The following is a 19,394-nucleotide window of genomic DNA, read 5'->3' as shown; positions in this document are numbered from 1 at the left end:
AAAATAATCATCTGGTATTTGACAAAATTGCTAACACAAACGCACGATTTGAGATATGCTAGAAATTATTTGTGGAAATTACATTGTTGATCATTTAAATATATTCATACCAACATAAGCTCATTCTGAAAACGTAGTCCTATATACATTTCTGGAGATCACAAATTATGTAGCCAGAAGTACGTATGGCTGCATTTAGTTTTTAAAACGGAACTACGGTGCGGTATGATGCATTGCTCTTTGTGCTAGTGGCTGACTGCTTACCACCGTATGGACGGCTTTACCGCTCTTACCAGTTTGCCCAGTAGCTTGCAGCATACGTCGAACGGACTTGAGACGAAGAGCAAAGTTGACCATGACGACGAGTCTGGCGAAGAAAGATTCCAGAAAGCAGAAAACATTCATTCATCTTCTTTTCAGCTTAGTCCCTTTATTCATAAAGGGTCACAACGGCAGAATGAACCGCCAACTTATCCAGCATATGTTTTACACAGCAGATGCCTTTCCAACCGCATCTCAGCACTGGGAAAAACACGCTTGCATTTACACACATACACTGCGGCCAATTTAGCTTATTCAATTAACTTATAGCACATGTCTTTGGACTGTGGGGGAAACCGGAGCACCCGGAGGAAACCCACACGAACACGGGGAGAACATGCAAACTCCACACAGAAATGCCAAATGACCCAGCTGGGGCTCGAAACAGTGACGTTCTTGCTGTGAGGCGACAGTGCTAACCACTGAGCCACTGTGTCGCAACAGGTAAACAAAAGCCAAAAAATGAAATAAACAAGTAAATAACAAGGTGAGAATGTGTCAAAATCTGAAAACGTGGTAAAAATCAGGGGTCTTTTTTTTCTGGATTGCTTTTCAAAACACTCGGTTGGGTTTAGGTAAGTGGGTGGTGGCTGGTCAATCAGTGCTTTTCAAAACACTATCTGTTGGAATTAAGGAAGGCAGTGGTTGGGAGGGATCGGTCGGTCAGTCAGTCAGTCGACAGCGGCCTCTAGTGGATTTACATGAGAACAGCAGATGCGAACTGCACTTGCAAGAGAAATTTGAGATCTGAAAAAGCCACACACACAGCGACCTCTGGTGAATTCGCGAAAACAAATACTTCAAAACAACGTTGCTCTTGGGATGTATTTGATGCTTTCTAGAAATGTATATAGGTCTACGTTTTCAGAATGAGCCTGGGTTGATAAACACAAATGCCAGATTTCTTCTGTGATGCATGATAACACAACCTGAGTGTCAAATGTGCTTTTAAAAAGAGGAGAAACAACAAGAAAACAGTACTGTATGTAACAACTTTAGCAACTAACAAATGCAGATAAGCTGACTCAACGTACGTCAGCAAGGACCCTAAAATGTTGTGAAGACACACTGAACAGACAGGACAGAAGTAAACACGTCTTAAACAACAAACAGATCCGCCTAACACTTCGAGCTGCCAGTGCTGTCGTCAATCACACATATCAGAAGCTGAAGGCTGTACGCTCATGTTAGGCTGCTTAGATAAACGAGACAAAAGCTCAAAAGAACTATTTAGTGTGTTTGTCTTAAGAGCTGTCTGATTTTCTGCATTTTAATCACCATTGGGAAAGTGAATGTAAAGTCGCTTTAAAGTCGTAAAAATAAATTGAAGCAAAAATGTGCCTTTATGCATCAGTGTGTCAGCAAAATAGAGAAAATTTGATATGGCATGTAAGTTTTTTTAGTCATTTTTCCCTTGCGTGACAAACATCTGTGTGAAACAGCATCTGCTTATCAAACAAGACTTGATTTTGTCCAATGGGAAGAGATTGGATGGTTTTGATGTTGATGGTTTTCTATTGGTAGATCCCTTCTGATTGACAGGTTGCACCGCCCTCACAAGTAAACATATTTTCAGAGAATAGAAAGTGATTCTAAAAGGTTACATGAATTTAAAAATGATGGTAGCATATAAATCCTTAAAATAAGAAAGCAGAAATTTTGTTTTCATGGTGACTTTAAAGGGGACCTATTATGCTCCTTTTTATGTAAATTAAGTCTTTGACATCTCTAGAGGTTGCATGTAAAATTTCAGCTCAAAATACCACACAGTTTCAAGACTGTTTGAAACTGCCCCTTTAAGTTTTTGACCCAAATTGTGCAATTCTGGTGACTGTCGCTTTAAATACAAATAAGATTGTGCTCTCAGCCCCATTTCAAAAGAAGGTGGAGCTACAAACGCCTACGTGTCAGCATAATGGCAGCATAGTAGTTGCTTGTGATGCATGCTAATGATGGAGAGATGGTCACTAATAGGCAGGGCTTTCCCCCTGCAATGGCATGTACAATGAGAGAAAGTCAATCAAAGTGTTTCTACAGACTGTTTTTAATCAAGTGTGATTATAAAAAATAGAATTATTCATTTTTACTATTAGAAGTTGGTTATATTCACAGACTGTTGCCACACAGCTGTGTTTCAACCCCTTATTGCATAATAGGTCCCCTTGCTTCATTCCTTTGGATCTGATCAGACTGCAAAAGTTCAAAAACTAAGAAAGCGTTTAATTTAATTAAATTTGGGGGGGTTGTTTCTATGACAGCTTTCTTGTCCCCTTTTCACAATTAACAACCAGCACAGATCACTCACCGAGTCAGTAAAACACAAGATCAAACTGCAGCCAATTTAGTTCAACCAATTTACTTATACCGCATGTGTTTGGACTGTGGAGGAAACCGGAGCACCCACAGGAAACCAACGCCAACACGGGGAGAACAAGCAAACTCCACACAGAAATGTCAACTGGCCCAGCCAGGACTCGAACCAGTGACCTTATTGCTGTGAGGCAACAGTGATAACCACTGAGCCATCATGCCACCCTAACTCAATAATGTAAATTATACCAAATTTAAAGAAACACAAGCCAATAAAATAACCACATTTCATTGAAAACAAAACATATAGCAATGGGTTGGAACCTGCTTGTGCATTATTTGAGCAAACTTTGCTTTTCTGCAAGCTTGTGTGGTTTATGCATAGATAATTATACAGCATGTTGGTTTTCGGCCAATAGTTTTTGGTGAACCCAGAATTTTTAAAAAGATAAAATAAATAAATCAGGGCATCCCTAGTCATCTGAATTTAAAATGAATTTATAAGAAAGCCAAAAAAAATAACAATGGTTTGGTTTTTAATGAATCTGTTTTAGAACAAATCACTGGAGTAAATGATTCATTAATACTGAATGATTAAGTGAATCACTCATTTAGACAGGAACTGGTTGCCACCTACTGGTTGTTTTAGTGTCAAATAGAGCTGAAGATCTTTGCCCGAACCCGACGGGAAATGCGAGGTAAATGAACAGTCATGTGATGCATTTCGATTAGCGCAAGAAAGTAATCAAATCGTTTGTTACAACATTAAAATCCGTCCATGCAAAGGTAAAACAAACAATGACGGATTAGTCAAAAAGAGCGAATTTTGACTGCAGTCAGGCCAGCTCAAAAAGAACGGTCATTCTAGCTGCCAAAGTATTTCAGCAGTCGCTCATACCATGCGTATTACAGTAGAGCGCTTAACAGCAATGTACATTAAGCTGAAGATGATGAGGTCACTCGCTACATTGAAACCGCTGTCATGGAAAATGAAATTGATGTTCTTTGATTGGTGGAAGATGAACAAACAATCCTACACAAAACATGCTAAATTAGTCAGAACAGTATGCATCCCGGCCAGTAGCAGCAACAGTGAAAGGGTGTTCAGTGCTGCTCAGTGAGAGCAGGACTGCGCTAAAGCCATTTACACTGGATTCAATAATGTTCCTCTACAAAAACATGTAGTCTAATCTTGGTGAGTAGGGGATTTTCAAATTATAACTAAATATTAATTAAACCATAAAATCATAATGTAGACAGAATATATAGGCTAATATTGGCATTATTCTTTTATTATTCAGCTTCACCGTCGCCTTAAAGGGCACATAGTTTACCTCTTTTTTATGATTTAATATTAATATTATGGTTCTTCTGAGTGTGCCAGTTTAGGTTCAGTTTAAAACACAATTCAGATTTTTTTATTATAATGTGTTAAAAAGTGTCATGTTGGGGGCGTGTCCACAGTTCGCTGATTTAGGGGTGTGTTGCTTCACATGTAAATTAGTTTCGGCTTCCTGCCAACAGGGGGTGGGGCCATGAGCTCACCCGCTCTGCGTTTGCAACAGAGTCTGACAGGCAGACTGAGAGGAGCATGAGAGGTTCAGCAATCAGTCGTACATGTACGACTCGGACACAGACCAAGCAGAGAGTACAAAATCATATGTGAAACATGAAGTGTCCCGAATCGTCGCGCAACGCATTTTTGAATTCTAAACATAGGTTTCTGTAGCGGTCCGCGGCGCCCAGCCGTCGACTTGAGTGTACCCTGATAGAAACCGATGTTTAGAATTCTAAAATGCATGCTAATTAAGATCACAGGGAGCTTCTTGGATTGCGAGAAATGCAAACGGCTGAAGTATAAGGTAGACTCAATGAGAAGTACACATGTTTGCAAACCTACCTAAAGATACAACCAATAATTCCGATTAGAGTAATAATGTGGAGAATATTGCTCTTGTGTTGAGCCCAATGAGCTTTGCATCTAAAAATAGAGCTAGGGTGTTCCTTTAGTGATATTGCTTCGACTCACGCTGAAAATGGCGGACGTGAATCAACAAACTAAGGATATGATGACGCGCCTGTCAATCAATATTGGTGGGCGGGGGGACCGCTCTCCTACATCAAGTTGCAGTCGGTTTGAAAACCGCTCCAATTGGTCCACCGTTTTTTATGTTGTTAAATTGAAAAAAAAGCACTGGGTGCGTTTATTTCACTCCAATATGACAGTCTATACATCATACATGCACATATGTCTGTCCAAACAGCTTGAAAAGTAGATTTTTTTCCATAGTTGCCCTTTAATGTCAGATTGTGTAGAGAAGTGGCGAAACAAATCTCACAGAGCCTTTATCTTAAATTTGCTATTGCCAAATACCCTTCATAATTTAGAATTTATTTTAATTTAATTTGTTAAGAAAGGGTAACTGTATGTACCTATAGGGCTATTTAGAGAGCTAAGATGTTACAGAGGACTTATTTTATATCTTTGTTTGAACTTCCAAGTGGCCTATAGTCTGCGTTTGTAATAAATAAATTATTTTAAAACACGGATAAACCAATCATTCATGAAAAAAGGCAAAAGAGCTGTGTGCATGTGCACATTTGAATAATATCGGGCTATAAACGGGTTCGGGCTTTTAAAAAACTGTCAATCATAAAGTTCTTGTCGGGCTCGAGATGAATTCTGTCGGGCCTAACTTTTATGGCCCGATGACAGCTTTAGTATCAAATATATTTAAACTTGAAAGGCTTGAAAGAGCAAAAGTTTATCAATTTTGAAAAAAAAAAAAATTAAATAAATCAATACCAATACCAATGAATCACACACATTTTTACATGGTTCATGACCCAACTACAATCCCCAATTTTCAACTTAAACCATCCAAATGCTGAAATTCCTAATGAAGCTACAGTATACTTTATTGTATTTAATCTGTCTGGGTCAGTTTCGCATGCATTTGCCACTTGTAGAGTGTTCATACTGTCAACATGAGCTCCTGATCATTGCATGTGCTTCCTGCAATCTGAAAAAAACATAAACCTACAGACACCTCTCCTTTATGCTAATGAACCTTCCCTTCTAAAACGCCTATCAAAAATCGCCCTCGGGAAGGGGAACTACAGGGGATCAAACAGAAATCAGTTGCGCTCCAAACATCTCAGTGATTTCATCTCAGACTTCCAGAGGACTGCCAATGTCAGTCAGGATACCAGCGGTCCTTGTGCTCTGATTAGATCATTGCGTCTTTGAAGAAGACTGAGTGTCCTCTATGGTTTATATGTTCTCTGAAGGGAACATGTCTTCTGCAGCTCATCAAGGGTGGGCCGTTGATGTATTTGCCCTCTATGGCATGGTGAGGGGGTTTGATTAGTGGCTATGTTCCACATGGGAGCGGCGTGGTGTTGATTGCTGCTGCTGTCAATGTCAAGTCTGTGATTTGTCTTTCATCAATTTTGTGTTTGACAACAGCAGCAGAGCTAAAGCACCAGCAGTAAGTATGCATTAAAGAAAATAGCTGAAGTTGAGGGATGCACTGATAATAAAATTCTGTCCGACACTGGTAAGCTAGAAACACATTTTATGTCAAGACTGATAGCAAAATATTAGATTTTATCTAAAGTATTAATTTAGTAATTTGTTAATTCATTCCTTTATTCATTCATTAATCCATTAATAAATTAATTAAATGTATTACTATCTAACTAAATAATTTATGATAATGGTCCAAAAATTAGTAGGCCAAAAGTATATGTTAGAGAAAAATATTAAATACAATTTTTTAAATTAGGAAAAAAAAAATAAATAAAAATCAACAGAAACAAAAAAATATCTAAAATTTTGTTGAAATTTTGCAGTTTCTAATTTATTTTGAAATATTTTGCTTCAAATTTAATTGTGTTATCTTTCTATTTCTGATGAGACCAAGATAGAACTTTTTGGCCTTAATTCTAGGGCCCTATCATACACTTCTGCGCAATAAGGTGCGAGATGTGCATAGCGTGATTTGTTGCTATTTTCAGACCAGTGCAACATTAATTTTCACGTTTTGCGCTACGTTGTTTAACTAGCAAATCCATTTGCATCACTTTGTGGACTCAATGGGGTTCCGGTCAAATAAGGAGGTGTGTTAAGACTATTTTGAGGAACTAAAACAGACTGCACCATTGACCAACTAAAAGCTGGTCTCAAGTCCAACGCAAAGCATGATAGTTATGCACCCCTACAGGTTCAAACACTTACACATTGCTTAACACACAGGATGTACTGCAAGACACAAATAAGTTCATTCAAATGTTACAAAATGTATTATTTTCTACATAAATATAAAAACCACTGCCTCCATGCCTTCATCTTGAGGGGCTTTTTCAGTTTATTCATGTCAATATTCATTTGTATAATGTTATTATATATATATATATATATATATATATATATATATATATATATATATATATATATATATATAATTTTTTAATTAAAATTAAAATAATAATGATATTTCTATGAAATACATTGTACATATTACATTCAAATGTACGCAAATATGTCAGTGTTCACATTCACGCATCATTTATATTTTGTATTAGAAAATTTTAAATAACTTTTACATGAGTTATAAAAACATATTTGACATTTAAGATCAAGTACTGAAATATTATTAATTGAAATATCAACTAAAATTAAATATGAATACTAAAATGTTAATTTGGAGTATTAGATAGCACCAAAAAAAAAAAAAGAAAAACAATTTAAAAAATCCAAATATCCTTTAAATATATTAATTAAAATATCATACATCTGTGCTTCAGAGACTTTAATTGGAGAGATTTTTAATTCAGCCCCAAAACCAAACTAAATGATGGAGCAGGTTACCGGCTGACACCTTTCTGTCAAATTAAAAATCCTATCCGCAGTTTCCCTTTCATGAGAAACAAGCTCTCTGCGACTCCACTATCTCTGTCCATTGCTGCAATGTCATTCAGCCTGACAATATGACATCTTCCAGTTTCAGACAGGATCACGCCACACCTGTCTGTCTCCTGTTCACTGCAGCTCCTGTTCAGTCCAACTCCATCATGCTTTCATATTGTGACAGCAATTAAAACCCTTTGACAGCTTAGTCCCTGCATCCTCAGAAAGATACTTCTGCAGTTAGTGCTAGCAAACAAAGATGCAAACCTAAAATAAGCTATGCTCGGACAAAACAAACTCAAAAAAATATGTATCACTCACAGTCATGTTTTTATTAAGAGCTGTCTGAATTTGTGAAATTGTTTCAACATCAGGAAGGTAAATGTGATGTTGCTGCCATCAGTAAAAAATAAAGAAAATGAGAAATGCTTACTTTCTCCTTTAAATGGACAGTTCACCTAAAGTGAAAGCATCACTGTAAAAAAATATCTATAAAGTAGCAGTTTTCAGTATTTTGTGATTTATGCTTTTATTTTCCCCATTTATTTCTGCTTAGGATTGCATTATGGGACCTTGATCTTTCTTCCAACAGCTTTTAACCTTGGAAAGTTTAAAAATGTGACTTATTACCATTTTAAATAGTTTAAGTGATATATTTTCTGGGTAAGTATGTGACTTTTTTTCTCTATACATTATTTCTGATACATTAAATTATTTTAAACATATTATTTACTAAAATGTCAATTACAGTTGAGTTGAATTTCATTATAACAAATTCTATGAAAGTCAATGGTTACAGGTTTGCAACATTTTTCTAAATAACTTCTTTTTCTAAATAACTTCTTTTGCATTCAAACTCAGACAGTTTTGTCAGAGTAAATGATCACATTTTCAGTTTTGGATGAACTATCAAGTGTCTGCAAGAGAAAATACAGGGCTGAGCTGTTGTCCAATAGGAATTGCTTGAATGGTTTAATGGTTATTAGCTATTGGTGGATCTCACATGATTGCCGGTTGCCCCATCCTCACATCAGTAAACATGTCATCAGATACACATAGTATAAATGTTTGATAATACCCTTTTATAGTGACTTTAAAAAGTCAGCGCTTTGATAATTTTGGATTTTAAAACAAAATAAAATTGACAATTTTACATTTTTAAAAAACTTTTTTATTCCAGCCAAACTAAAAGAAACAAGACCATCTTCAGAATAAAAATAGTAGAGGAAAAACTGTGAAAACATCCTTGCTTTGTTAAACATCACTTGGAAAATGACCCAGCAACTGTCTTGCTGTAAGGCGACAGTGCTAATCACTGAACTACAGTGTCGCTCCTTATTAAAATTATTATAAAAAATTATATAATTTTAATACTATAAAAAATATAAATATGTTTGAAAATTTTCACAGAAGAGCAAATAATTGTATATTTAATATGTACATATTTTTTAGACTTGATTTTTATTTTTTTTCTCAGTCTTCTTTAAATGTCCTTTGTGTCCTATTCCTATTTTTGCATGCATGTAGTGTTGCACCCCATTTTGAAAATTTATATTTTTATCCATATCTCAGTAAATAAAAGTAATATATTTTGGTGCATTTGAACAAAACTGATATATTTATTAAAATAATATTTGAGTCATCTAACATGTTTAGAAATAGAAAGATTATACAATTAAATTCATGTGAAATATTGGGGAAAAAAAACAAACTCCAAAATTTCAACAAAATTTGATAACGTTTTTGTTTCTCTTGAATTTTGCTCTTTTTACATTTTTTATTTAATATGTTTTCCTAACATATAAATTTGGGTGTACTTATTTTGGGCCATTATCATAAGTTTTTTTATTAGATTAATTCCAGATTTGGCTTCAGTACTGACTAATCTAATGTATATGCACAAATATAATATTGTAAAGCATCCTATAGAAAATATTAATTTTAACAAGAGATTGTGAGGGGTGTACACATAAATGTTGAGCAGAGTATGTACCCTGAGTGTCTGAAAACCACAAATTCGTTGTGTGTTTATGCAAACTTGACGAATAAAGCTCAATCTGATTCTGATTTATCTTGATTGATGACGTACAGTATAACCCCGGATGAGTCTTCATGAGTGCCTCTGTTTTTGACACATCTTGATTGTCATATAGTCTGACATGATGACAACTGAGATCTTACAGAGTGACATGCGGATCATATTCATACAGTCTGACTTAAAAAATAAATAAATAAATAAATAAATAAATAAATAAATAAATAAATAAATAAATAAATAAAAAAAAAATAAATAAATAAATAAATAAATAAATAGCACAGTGTGAGTACCGCTTCAGAAGACTGCATCTTCAGGAACTCATTTGTGTCTTCTGTAAGTATTCAGGAATCACACATGTGAACTTAAAAGAAGCTATGTATAATGCAATTTGTCCCAAAACAGACCTGGAGGGTGAACCCTCTTTCCATTACTCTTGGTCAGCTGAATATTTGCTGCATTTTAAAAGTGACACTGAAGCTACATGAGGTCAAGATGATTCCAGTGAGCAGGATTTGATGACTGTGTAATGAGTCCTGTGCCCGGGGCATGGGCGGAAGGGTTTAGCTCTTACTGCCTGAGCCCATTCTGGAAAGTAAACATTGGTAAGTCTAATTAGAGGATGCCTTATCTGCTGCTCTGAGCGCATATGCATTACTGTGACCTCAAAGAGAAATGAGTCTTTTTTTTTCCAGTAGACTGATGGCAGGGCAACATTTTTAATGAGCTGCTCCAACTGCAATGTATTTAATAAACAATCCGGGTGATTAAGGATTCAATTTAACCATGTTCCTGCTACAGTTTAACAAGCGCATGTAAACACGAGCCATTAAACTGCTGATGTGAAGTCAAACCCAAACCATAAAAGAGCTCTATTATGGTTCAAAACCATATGCTCATGTGTGTTACCCTTAAAGGAACAGCTCACCCAAAAATTAAAATTACCCCATAATTTGCTTCCCCTCAAGCCATCCTAGACGTTTTTGAGTTTTGTTTTCTGTCAGACAAACACAGTCGGAGTGGTTTTCAATTTTGTGACAGTTTGATGACAGATTTAATACCATCAACATAGACAAACCGCATCCAAGAGGAGTAACTGTGGACGCAAGAGGAAGTCGTCAGCTCCTCAACTGCCTGCAGAACTTAATGTGCACCTCAACTCTCTTGTTTCCACCAAACCGGTTTATTGTGAGCTACGCATATTCAATATACATGGCCGGGCTGCTATAGCCAAACCTTTGGTTACTTGTGCCAATGCCAAACGTCGGTTTCAGTGGCTAAAATCTGTGGACAATGTTTGTCCACCTTCACTGTCTTTCCCATATCCAAGAGAGTTACGGTGTGGAGAAGCCCCCCAAAAAACTGTTGCATGCCCAGAGTGAAGCATTGGGGTGGATCAGTGATGGTTTGGGCTGCAATATCATGGCGTTTCCTATGCCCAATACTTGTGCTAGATGGGCGCGTCACTGCCAAGGACTACTGAATCATTCTGGAGTATCATGTGCACCCGATGGTTCAAACATTATATCCTGAAGGTGGTGCCGTGTATCAGGATGATAATGCACCAATACACACAGCAAGAATGGTGACAGAGTGGTTTGATGAACATGAAAGTGAAGTTGAAAATCTGCAGTCAGCAGATCTAAACATTATTGAGCCAATCTGGGGTGTTTTGGAGGGCCGAGTCAGGAAACTGTTTCCTCCACCAGCATCAGCCTGGCCACAGCCTGGCTAAAAATCCCTCTGGCCACTGTGCAGAACTTGTATCTGTCATTCCCAAGACCAAATTATGCTGTATTGGCTGCAAAAGGAGGCCCTACACCATACTAATGAATTATTATGGTCTAAAACCAATCCTTACAGTTTAATTGTCCAACCCCTGTACATTGTATTTCTTTTTTATGCAAGTACATAGAAGTTAAGGCCTCGTAATATAAAATGGGACCAAATATTTTTAAGACTTTCATTTCTTATTAAAAAAATAACGGAACATTTTTTGCTTTCATTAGTTGAATAGGTCTAGGGTTAAGCGTAATTCTAAGTGCATTATAAATCAGAAAGTAAATGGTTTGAGACTCTTAAGACATGTTTTTTTTGTTTTGTTTTTGCAAACATGATACATTTCATCTTGCACCTTGTTAAAACAATTCCGATTTCATAAACCAACCATTATAGTGCATACCTCTACAACATGTATCAAAAACAATGGTTCATTTATTAATTATAATTTAACTAATTCATTTGATTATTAATTCATAATTTATTAACTAATGCCTTATTAAACCCTAAATTTGTGTTTGATAGCAGTAGTTAATTAACTCTGAGTGAACAATTGTATTTTCATTAACAAACACCTATAAAGATTAATAAATACTGTAAAACTGTACTTTCAATGATTACTTATGTTAGTAAATACAACTAACATTAATCAATGGAAATTATTTGTTTTTTTCCCCTTCGGCTTAATCCCTTATTTATCGGGTGCCGCCACAGTAGAATGAACTGCCAACTATTCTGGCACACTGTATGTTTTATGCAGAAGATGCCCTTCCATCTGCAACCCAGTACTGAGAAAACAAGTAAACAGCTGGAAAATAAAATAAAAAACAAAATAAAAAAAAATTAAAGTAATATTAAATAAAAATAAAAATTAAGTAAAATTTAATTAAATAAAAATTAAATTACCTGGTTAAAACAACAATTCCGATATCATAAACCAACCATAATAGTGCATACCTCTACAACATGCATCAAAACATTGCACAATATGCACCCAAAATAAGGCCCATATGCTTAACTCTATGCTCCTTCGCATTTCCCATGGCCTGCACAGTCACTTGGTCTAATTATTATCGAGCCACTTTAGGGTGTTTAAGACATGGGACTCCTAAGACATGTTTTTTTGTTTGTTTGTTTGGTATCACTTTATTTTGATGGTCCCTTTAATGCAATGTGTAGAATTTAAGTTATATTGCATCTACATGCCAACTAATTCTCATCAGATTATAAGTAGACTGTTAGGTTAGGGTTAGTGTAAGTTGACATGTATTTGCAAAGTTTCTTATAGTCAGTTAAATGTCTGTTGAAGGAGCAGTATCAGCAGATATTAAGCAGACACTCTACGAATACTCAATTGAGAAGTAATTGGCATGTAGCTGCAATGCAATGCAACTCAAAATAAAGTCTTACCGTTCTTGCATTCATGATAAATGTCATCTCGCACCTTGTTAAAACAGCAATTCCAATATCATAATACACCATAATAGTGCATACCTCTAAAACATGAATCAAAAACATTACACAATACGCACCCAAAATAAGGTCCACATGATTAACTCTATGCTCTTTCACTTGAATTTAATGCTGCCAGAAGTCACAGGACTGACCAACAAAAACATCACCATCTGACCTAAAATGTTTTTTTTCTAGAAAGAAAAACATATTAGATTCAACATAATCTCTTTTATGAATAATATAACCAGTGTTAATTAGTAAACAGGCTAAATTCTGTACTACTGGTTCTCTGTGCACACCATGACAAACATGGGGGAGAAATTTTCCACAGAATAACAATGAGATTTCCTGAGGTCACAAGCTCTCAACGCAGCTTTTGTCAATTTTGTGCATCCCGATTGGTTTCTTTACTTCTGTGAGCTACCAATTACGCATGTTTGTGACGTCAAACTCAGAGTGTTTGTCTGCGTAATGACCCACAAAAAGCATAATCATATTCAGTCAGATGAATCAAACCTGGCTTTTAACACTCTGAAAATATGGCTAGAATGAAAATGCATTTAGGAGGGAATATATAACCTGAATGGAATATATGACTAATAAATTTCTAGCTTAAAAATATGTATATTAATTAAGCATAGATAGAACAAGATATCAGCACTATGATGCAAATGCTGTAGTATGCATTAATGTAATGATCATATTACAATTTTTAAGTCAAGGATCAGATCAAGTAAATTAAATTTTAGTCACACTTTACAATAATGTTTCATTAGATAATGTATTGAACTAATAATGAACAACTGTACATCATTTATTAATCATAACTAATTCAATAAATTATAAATTCATAGTTCATTAACTAATGCATAAACCCCAAATTTGAGTTTGATTGCATTAGTTAATAAACTGAGTGAGCAACTGTATTTTCATTAACAAACATATGTAAAGATGCTCATTGATTGTTCATGTTAGTAAATACAATAACTAACAGTAATTATTGGAAACTTATTCATTAATTTTCCTTCGGCTTGACTCCTTATTTATCCGAGGTCGCCACAGCGGAATGAACTGCCAACTATCAGCATATGTTTGCACAGCGGATGACTTTCCAGCTGCAAACCAGAACTGGGGAAACAGGTAAACAACTGATATTAAAATAAAATTAAATTTAAGTAAAATTAAAGTACAATTTAAGTAAAATTAAAATTAAAGAAATTTTTTAATTTAAATCAATTAAAATGAAATAAAAAGAAATAGGCAAGAAGGTCACTGGTTCAAGCCTCGGCTGGTTCAGTTGGCGTTTCTGTGTGGAGTTTGCATGTTCTCCCTGCGTTCGCGTGGGTTTCCTCTGAGTGCTCCGGTTTCCCCCTCAGTCCAAAGACATGTGGTACAGGTGAATTAGGTAGGCTAAATAGTCCGTAGTGTGTGTGTGTGTGAATGAGAGTGTATGGATGTTTCCCAGAGATGGGTTGCGGCTGGAAGGGTATCCGTTGCGTAAAACCTATGCTGGATAAGTTGGCGGTTCATTCCACTGTGTTGACTCCAGATTAATAAAGGGACTAAGCTGAAAAGTAAATGAATGAATGAAAGATAAATAGAAACTTAAATTAAATAAAAAATTTCATTAAAATAAAAACTAAATTGAAGTAAAATTAAATAAAATTAAAATTAAATTAAAAAAATTAAAAGTAAAATTAAATTAAAGTCAAATTAAAATAAAGTAAAAATTAAGTAAAGTAAGATTAAATTTAAAAACATTTATATAAAAAAATGTAATTAAAGTACAATTAAATTAAAACTAAAGTAAAATTAAAATTAAATAAAAAATTTTTTTTTAATTAAACCTAATTAAAATAAAATATTTTTGTTGTTTGATTAAAAGACTTAAGAATTTACACACTACATAATCTCATAGATACTGAATTCAGACATACAGACAGTGATTCATAAGATCCACAAAATAAAAAAATAATAAAAAACACACTAAAATGATGGATATATCCTACAGCCCTACATTTAGAAAGTGGGAGAATAAAAGTAACATAAGCTCAACTAAATGCATTGCTATCAGCCTGCTAGTGACCCAAATTAAGACTATTTCTCACAAATGGCTGAAAATTCTCATTAAAGATCAGAAAAACAGACAACAAATCACTGTGTCGCTCTGACCTTTTGGTGGTGAACATGTTGGCAGGACGTTCGTCTCTGACTCTGAGGTTTCCTTCTGGGACAAACCTGAGAAAGCAACCGGAGACAGAAAGGATATTAAAAGTAGAAATGTGAAGGTGACCTGAGCCCAAACCAAAACCAATTAAGCAACAACAACAACAAACTGAACCATTCTTAACAGATTCAATTATGTGACTCAAGCTGGACCACAAAACCAGCCATTAGTTTCAATGTTTGAGCTGAATAGCTGAATAAATCAGTATGGTTTGTTTGGATCTGACAATATTTTGGTGATATACAATGTAAAAAAAAAAAAATCAGCTAATTATTAGTTTTCCGTGTGATTCAGGATTATATTGATTTTTTTATTTTTCCCCATTTATTTCTGTTTTGGAATTGCATTATGGGCCCATAGACTGTAAAAGCTATGGACGTAGTATCTGTGACGTCACACATAGGTTTTTGAGGAACGCAAAAGAACAAGCATAAAACAAGTAGGCATGTCCAACTGGTGCCATTTTGTTCACGCGTCATCGCACCGACCAGGGAATACCAAACAAGGGCAAAAAGGCGGAGCTACAAACGCCTGCTAGCATTTTTCTTAGAGGGGCTTTTCTTTGGGAGAAACACTTTAACCTTCATTACCTGCGACTCATTTGTGTTCTGACCACTTGTACTTGGTTATATACACTATACCAATAAAGTGTTTAGTCTTTTAAGACACTGTTGTAATACATTGATCCACTACGGTGGCACAGCCTCACGGCAAGAAGGTCGCTGGTTTGAGCCTCGGCTGGGTCAGTTGGTGTTTCTGTGTGGAGTTTGCATGTTTTCCCCGTGTTGGCGTGGGTTTCCTCCGGGTGCTCCGGTTTCCCCCACAAAGTCCAAAGACATGCGGTACAGGTGAATTAGGTAGGCTAAATTGTCCGTAGTGTATGTGTGTGAATGAGTGAGTATGGATGTTTCCCAGTGATGGGTTGCAGCTGGAAGGGCATCCCGCTGCGAAAAATATATATGCTGGATAAGTTGGCAGTTCATTCTGCTGTGGCGACCCCAGATTAAACAAATGGACCAAGCCGAAAAGAAAATGAATGAAAGAAAATTCTTAAAATTTTGTTTGTTTGACCCTCATCCTACAAAAAATATGATAGGAAATGGTAGAAAAAGACAATGTTATAGATATAACTTATCTATTTATTGGGGGCCCCAAAATGTCCTGGGGCCCCAAGCGGCTGCTTACTTTGCTTATTGGTTAAATTCACCCCTGGGTAAAGCGAGATTGCGCCTGTAAACACAGTGCCCCCTCTGTTCAAAAAAGGTAATGCAATTTATTAAACATTTGTACTGGTTTGAAGAGTCACGTATTTTAATCGATTTTCAACCGACTCACGGTGAATTGTTACATCCCAAATGAAAACTGTTAATTAACTTTTTTTTTTTTTTTTTACATTGTGGCTTGTAAAACTTTTATAAAAGACTTTTTTTAAATCCCCATGGATATTTTTTTTCTTTACAAAAACACATTATTGGAAAAGCGAGCAGACACTAATGCCTAAATGTTTTATAAAGAAATAGCAGGAGTTGTAAGAGTATTATTTAACACAGTGAAATATTTCACAAGGATCTGACAATAAAGTGGTTTAATACTTCTACAAACATTTATCTTTAAATGCAGCATTCTGTTTCACTTACTCTTTAAAAAAATACAAATAAATAGTGCATAGTATTCAGCAAATATTCCATCATAAATTATGTTTCAGTGTCGACAACACTCTTTAATTTAACCCAATTAACAGACTGCGAACTCTTCCTTATGTCTTTAGATGGAGTGCAGCTTACCCTCGCCAAACACTTCACAACATTCAACCAGTGTGATAATGAATTATTCATCTGCTCAGAGAAACCATTAAACTAAGCCTTTAATGAGAGCGTTTGAGATCGTTAAGCTTAATGTATTCAGTCAGACTTTAATCAGCCAGTTTGTTCTTATCCTCTGGTCACTCTTCATATCTGTATTTTGCAAACTACTCTTTATATTTATTACTGCTTTATTTGTGGTGTCTTCTTCTACAAATATAAACCTAGAGTTTTATTCATTCATTCATTTTGGCTTAGTCTCTTTATTAATTAGAGGTCACCTTATCCAGCATATGTTTTACGTAGCGGATGACCTTCCAGCTGCAACCCATCACTGGGAAACACCCAAACACACTCATTCACACACGTACACTACGGACAATTTAGTTTATTCATTTCACCTATAGTGCATGTGTTTGCACTGTGGGGGAAACTGGAGCACCCGGAGAAAACCCACGGCAACACAGGGAGAACATGCAAACTCCACACAGAAATGCCAACTGACCCAGCCGAGGCTTGAACCAGCGAACTTCTTGCTGTGAGGCAACACCGCTACCCACTGCGCCACCACCTAGAGTTTTATCCTGTGATAAAATATTTTCATCAAAATGAGACTTGATTGCCGGCAATAATTATACAGTAGTTGCTGTATTTCACATCACAGTAAAAACTGCTGTAAAATTTACAGTATTATACTGTAATACTCTAAATTGTATGAGCACACTTTATGTGTGGGTCCTTAGAATAGTCCTAAAGCCCCCCTCCCCCTCCCTAGCGGCACCCCTGGTGCGCTTATAAAATTCACAGTATTACTGGCAATTTTTACAGTATTAAATTTTTACAGTATTACTGGGTTAATTTACAAGGGCAGTGGACATTAACAATTATAATTATGCTATAAAACTACTATTTTACACTATTATTGTCAATCAAGCAGCACAGTGACTCACGGTGAAGATGCATCCAAAATCGATCACATACCTCCATACTATATAGTACGCTATAATCATTATGCGATCCGAGTATTATGTCCAAAATTATAGAATTCGAAAATCAGTATTCGAGAAGTACATACATGACCTACTACTTCCGGCGAGATTCTAAGTGTGCATCGGATTGACGCTACGCTATCTCATGATGCACCGTGAGAGAATTCATGAATGGGAGTCAAGCGACACAACTGACATGGGTCAAATGATCATGACAATATGGCAGATGTAGTACGTCTGAGTTCCATTCATACTGCTGACTTTCATACTGTATAGAGCGTACTTTCCTAACGGCCGAGTAGTACGTTTAAATTCAAATGCAGTACCTACTGAGTAGAAGGTTTCAACCTCATTCTTACCATTATTAGTTTTTTCACACCTATTTACTTGTTTAAAATCTTAAATTGGTCAATCGCCCACCTGCTGATGAAAAAGTATCTGGAGATCTATAATCAGTTGGGTCAGTTGTCATTTCTGTGTGCATGTTCTGACCATGTTTGCGTGGGTTTCCTCCGGGTGCGGCAGTTTCCCCCACAGTTCAAAGACATGCACTATAGGTGAATTGGATAAGCTAAATTGTCTGTAGTGTAGCTGAAAACATATCAGTTGACGACTCCTGATGAATAAAAAAACTAAGCCGAAAGAAAATAAATGAATGACATTGCCTTTTGAATATTAAACTTCAAATTTTTAAACAGAACAAAATATTTTGGACGTGAAATCTGGAAATTGAAAATGAATTATTGAATTTTTAAGTATGAAAACACGTTTGAAATATTTTGTTTAAATATTCACAGCTAAATAAACGGTTATGTTTAATTTCATGACCTAAATATACAAACCCTGGAAATTAAAGTCATTAAAATGCAAGCACTTGTTAATTAAGTGAATTTTTTTGAGTTTGTGCTATTCGACACCATTTTATTTCAATACTTTTGGCATTGATTTTGTTCCATACAGCCCAAAGGACATGCTGTATAGTGTATGAAGGTGTGTGAGAATGCGAGGGTGTATCTGTGTTTTCCAGTACTGGGTTGCATGTGGAAGGGCATCCACTGTGTAAACATATGCTGGAATAGTTGGCGGTTCATTCCACTATGGCGCCCCCTGATGAATAAAGGGACTAAGCCTAAGGAAAATGAGTGAATGTAGTCTAAAGCTGGCATCCCTCCCAAAAAAAGTGCTTTCCCCACATTTCCAATTATCTCTAGACTCCTTAAGAAACAAATAGCAACACACACTGTTTCCAAACTTTAATTTGCAGAGGTTTTCAAATAGACGTATGTGGATAAAAGTGGCCTGTACATCTGCATTCTGCAGAAGCGTGCTCTTTTCATCTGCAGAGCTGAACGAATGCGGCTCTACATGTATAAGTGATGCAGTCTGCAGGCTGTAGATACTCTTTAGCACAAAAGGTTACAGCAGCAGCAATGAAGGTCATCATTAATGCGCAGGACAATAAACACTGCAATGTGTCATAATGAGAAGGAGTGACCACTGCTCCGATGTGACAAAAACAGCTTTTAACAAACATGAGAAAACGAGCACATCCACAATCCCTACA

At 35.9% G+C, this 19,394-nt stretch overlaps 1 protein-coding gene across 1 annotated transcript in view; it reads right to left on the bottom strand.

The window, feature by feature from the left end:
- oxr1a (oxidation resistance 1a) overlaps positions 1 to 19,394 on the bottom strand; it is a 305,739-nt gene that overhangs the window by 257,955 nt on the left and 28,390 nt on the right. The window contains exon 2 of the mRNA XM_056474694.1: positions 14,985 to 15,050. Coding sequence (XP_056330669.1) covers positions 14,985 to 15,001 — 17 coding nt within the window. The 5' untranslated portion in view covers positions 15,002 to 15,050. The remainder of the gene's footprint in view (positions 1 to 14,984; positions 15,051 to 19,394) is intronic.

This window comes from Danio aesculapii, chromosome 16, assembly GCF_903798145.1.
Source record: "Danio aesculapii chromosome 16, fDanAes4.1, whole genome shotgun sequence".
Lineage (NCBI taxonomy): Eukaryota > Metazoa > Chordata > Actinopteri > Cypriniformes > Danionidae > Danio > Danio aesculapii.
The sequence above is the reverse complement of the archived record's forward strand: the minus strand, read 5'-3'. Positions and strand labels throughout refer to the sequence as shown.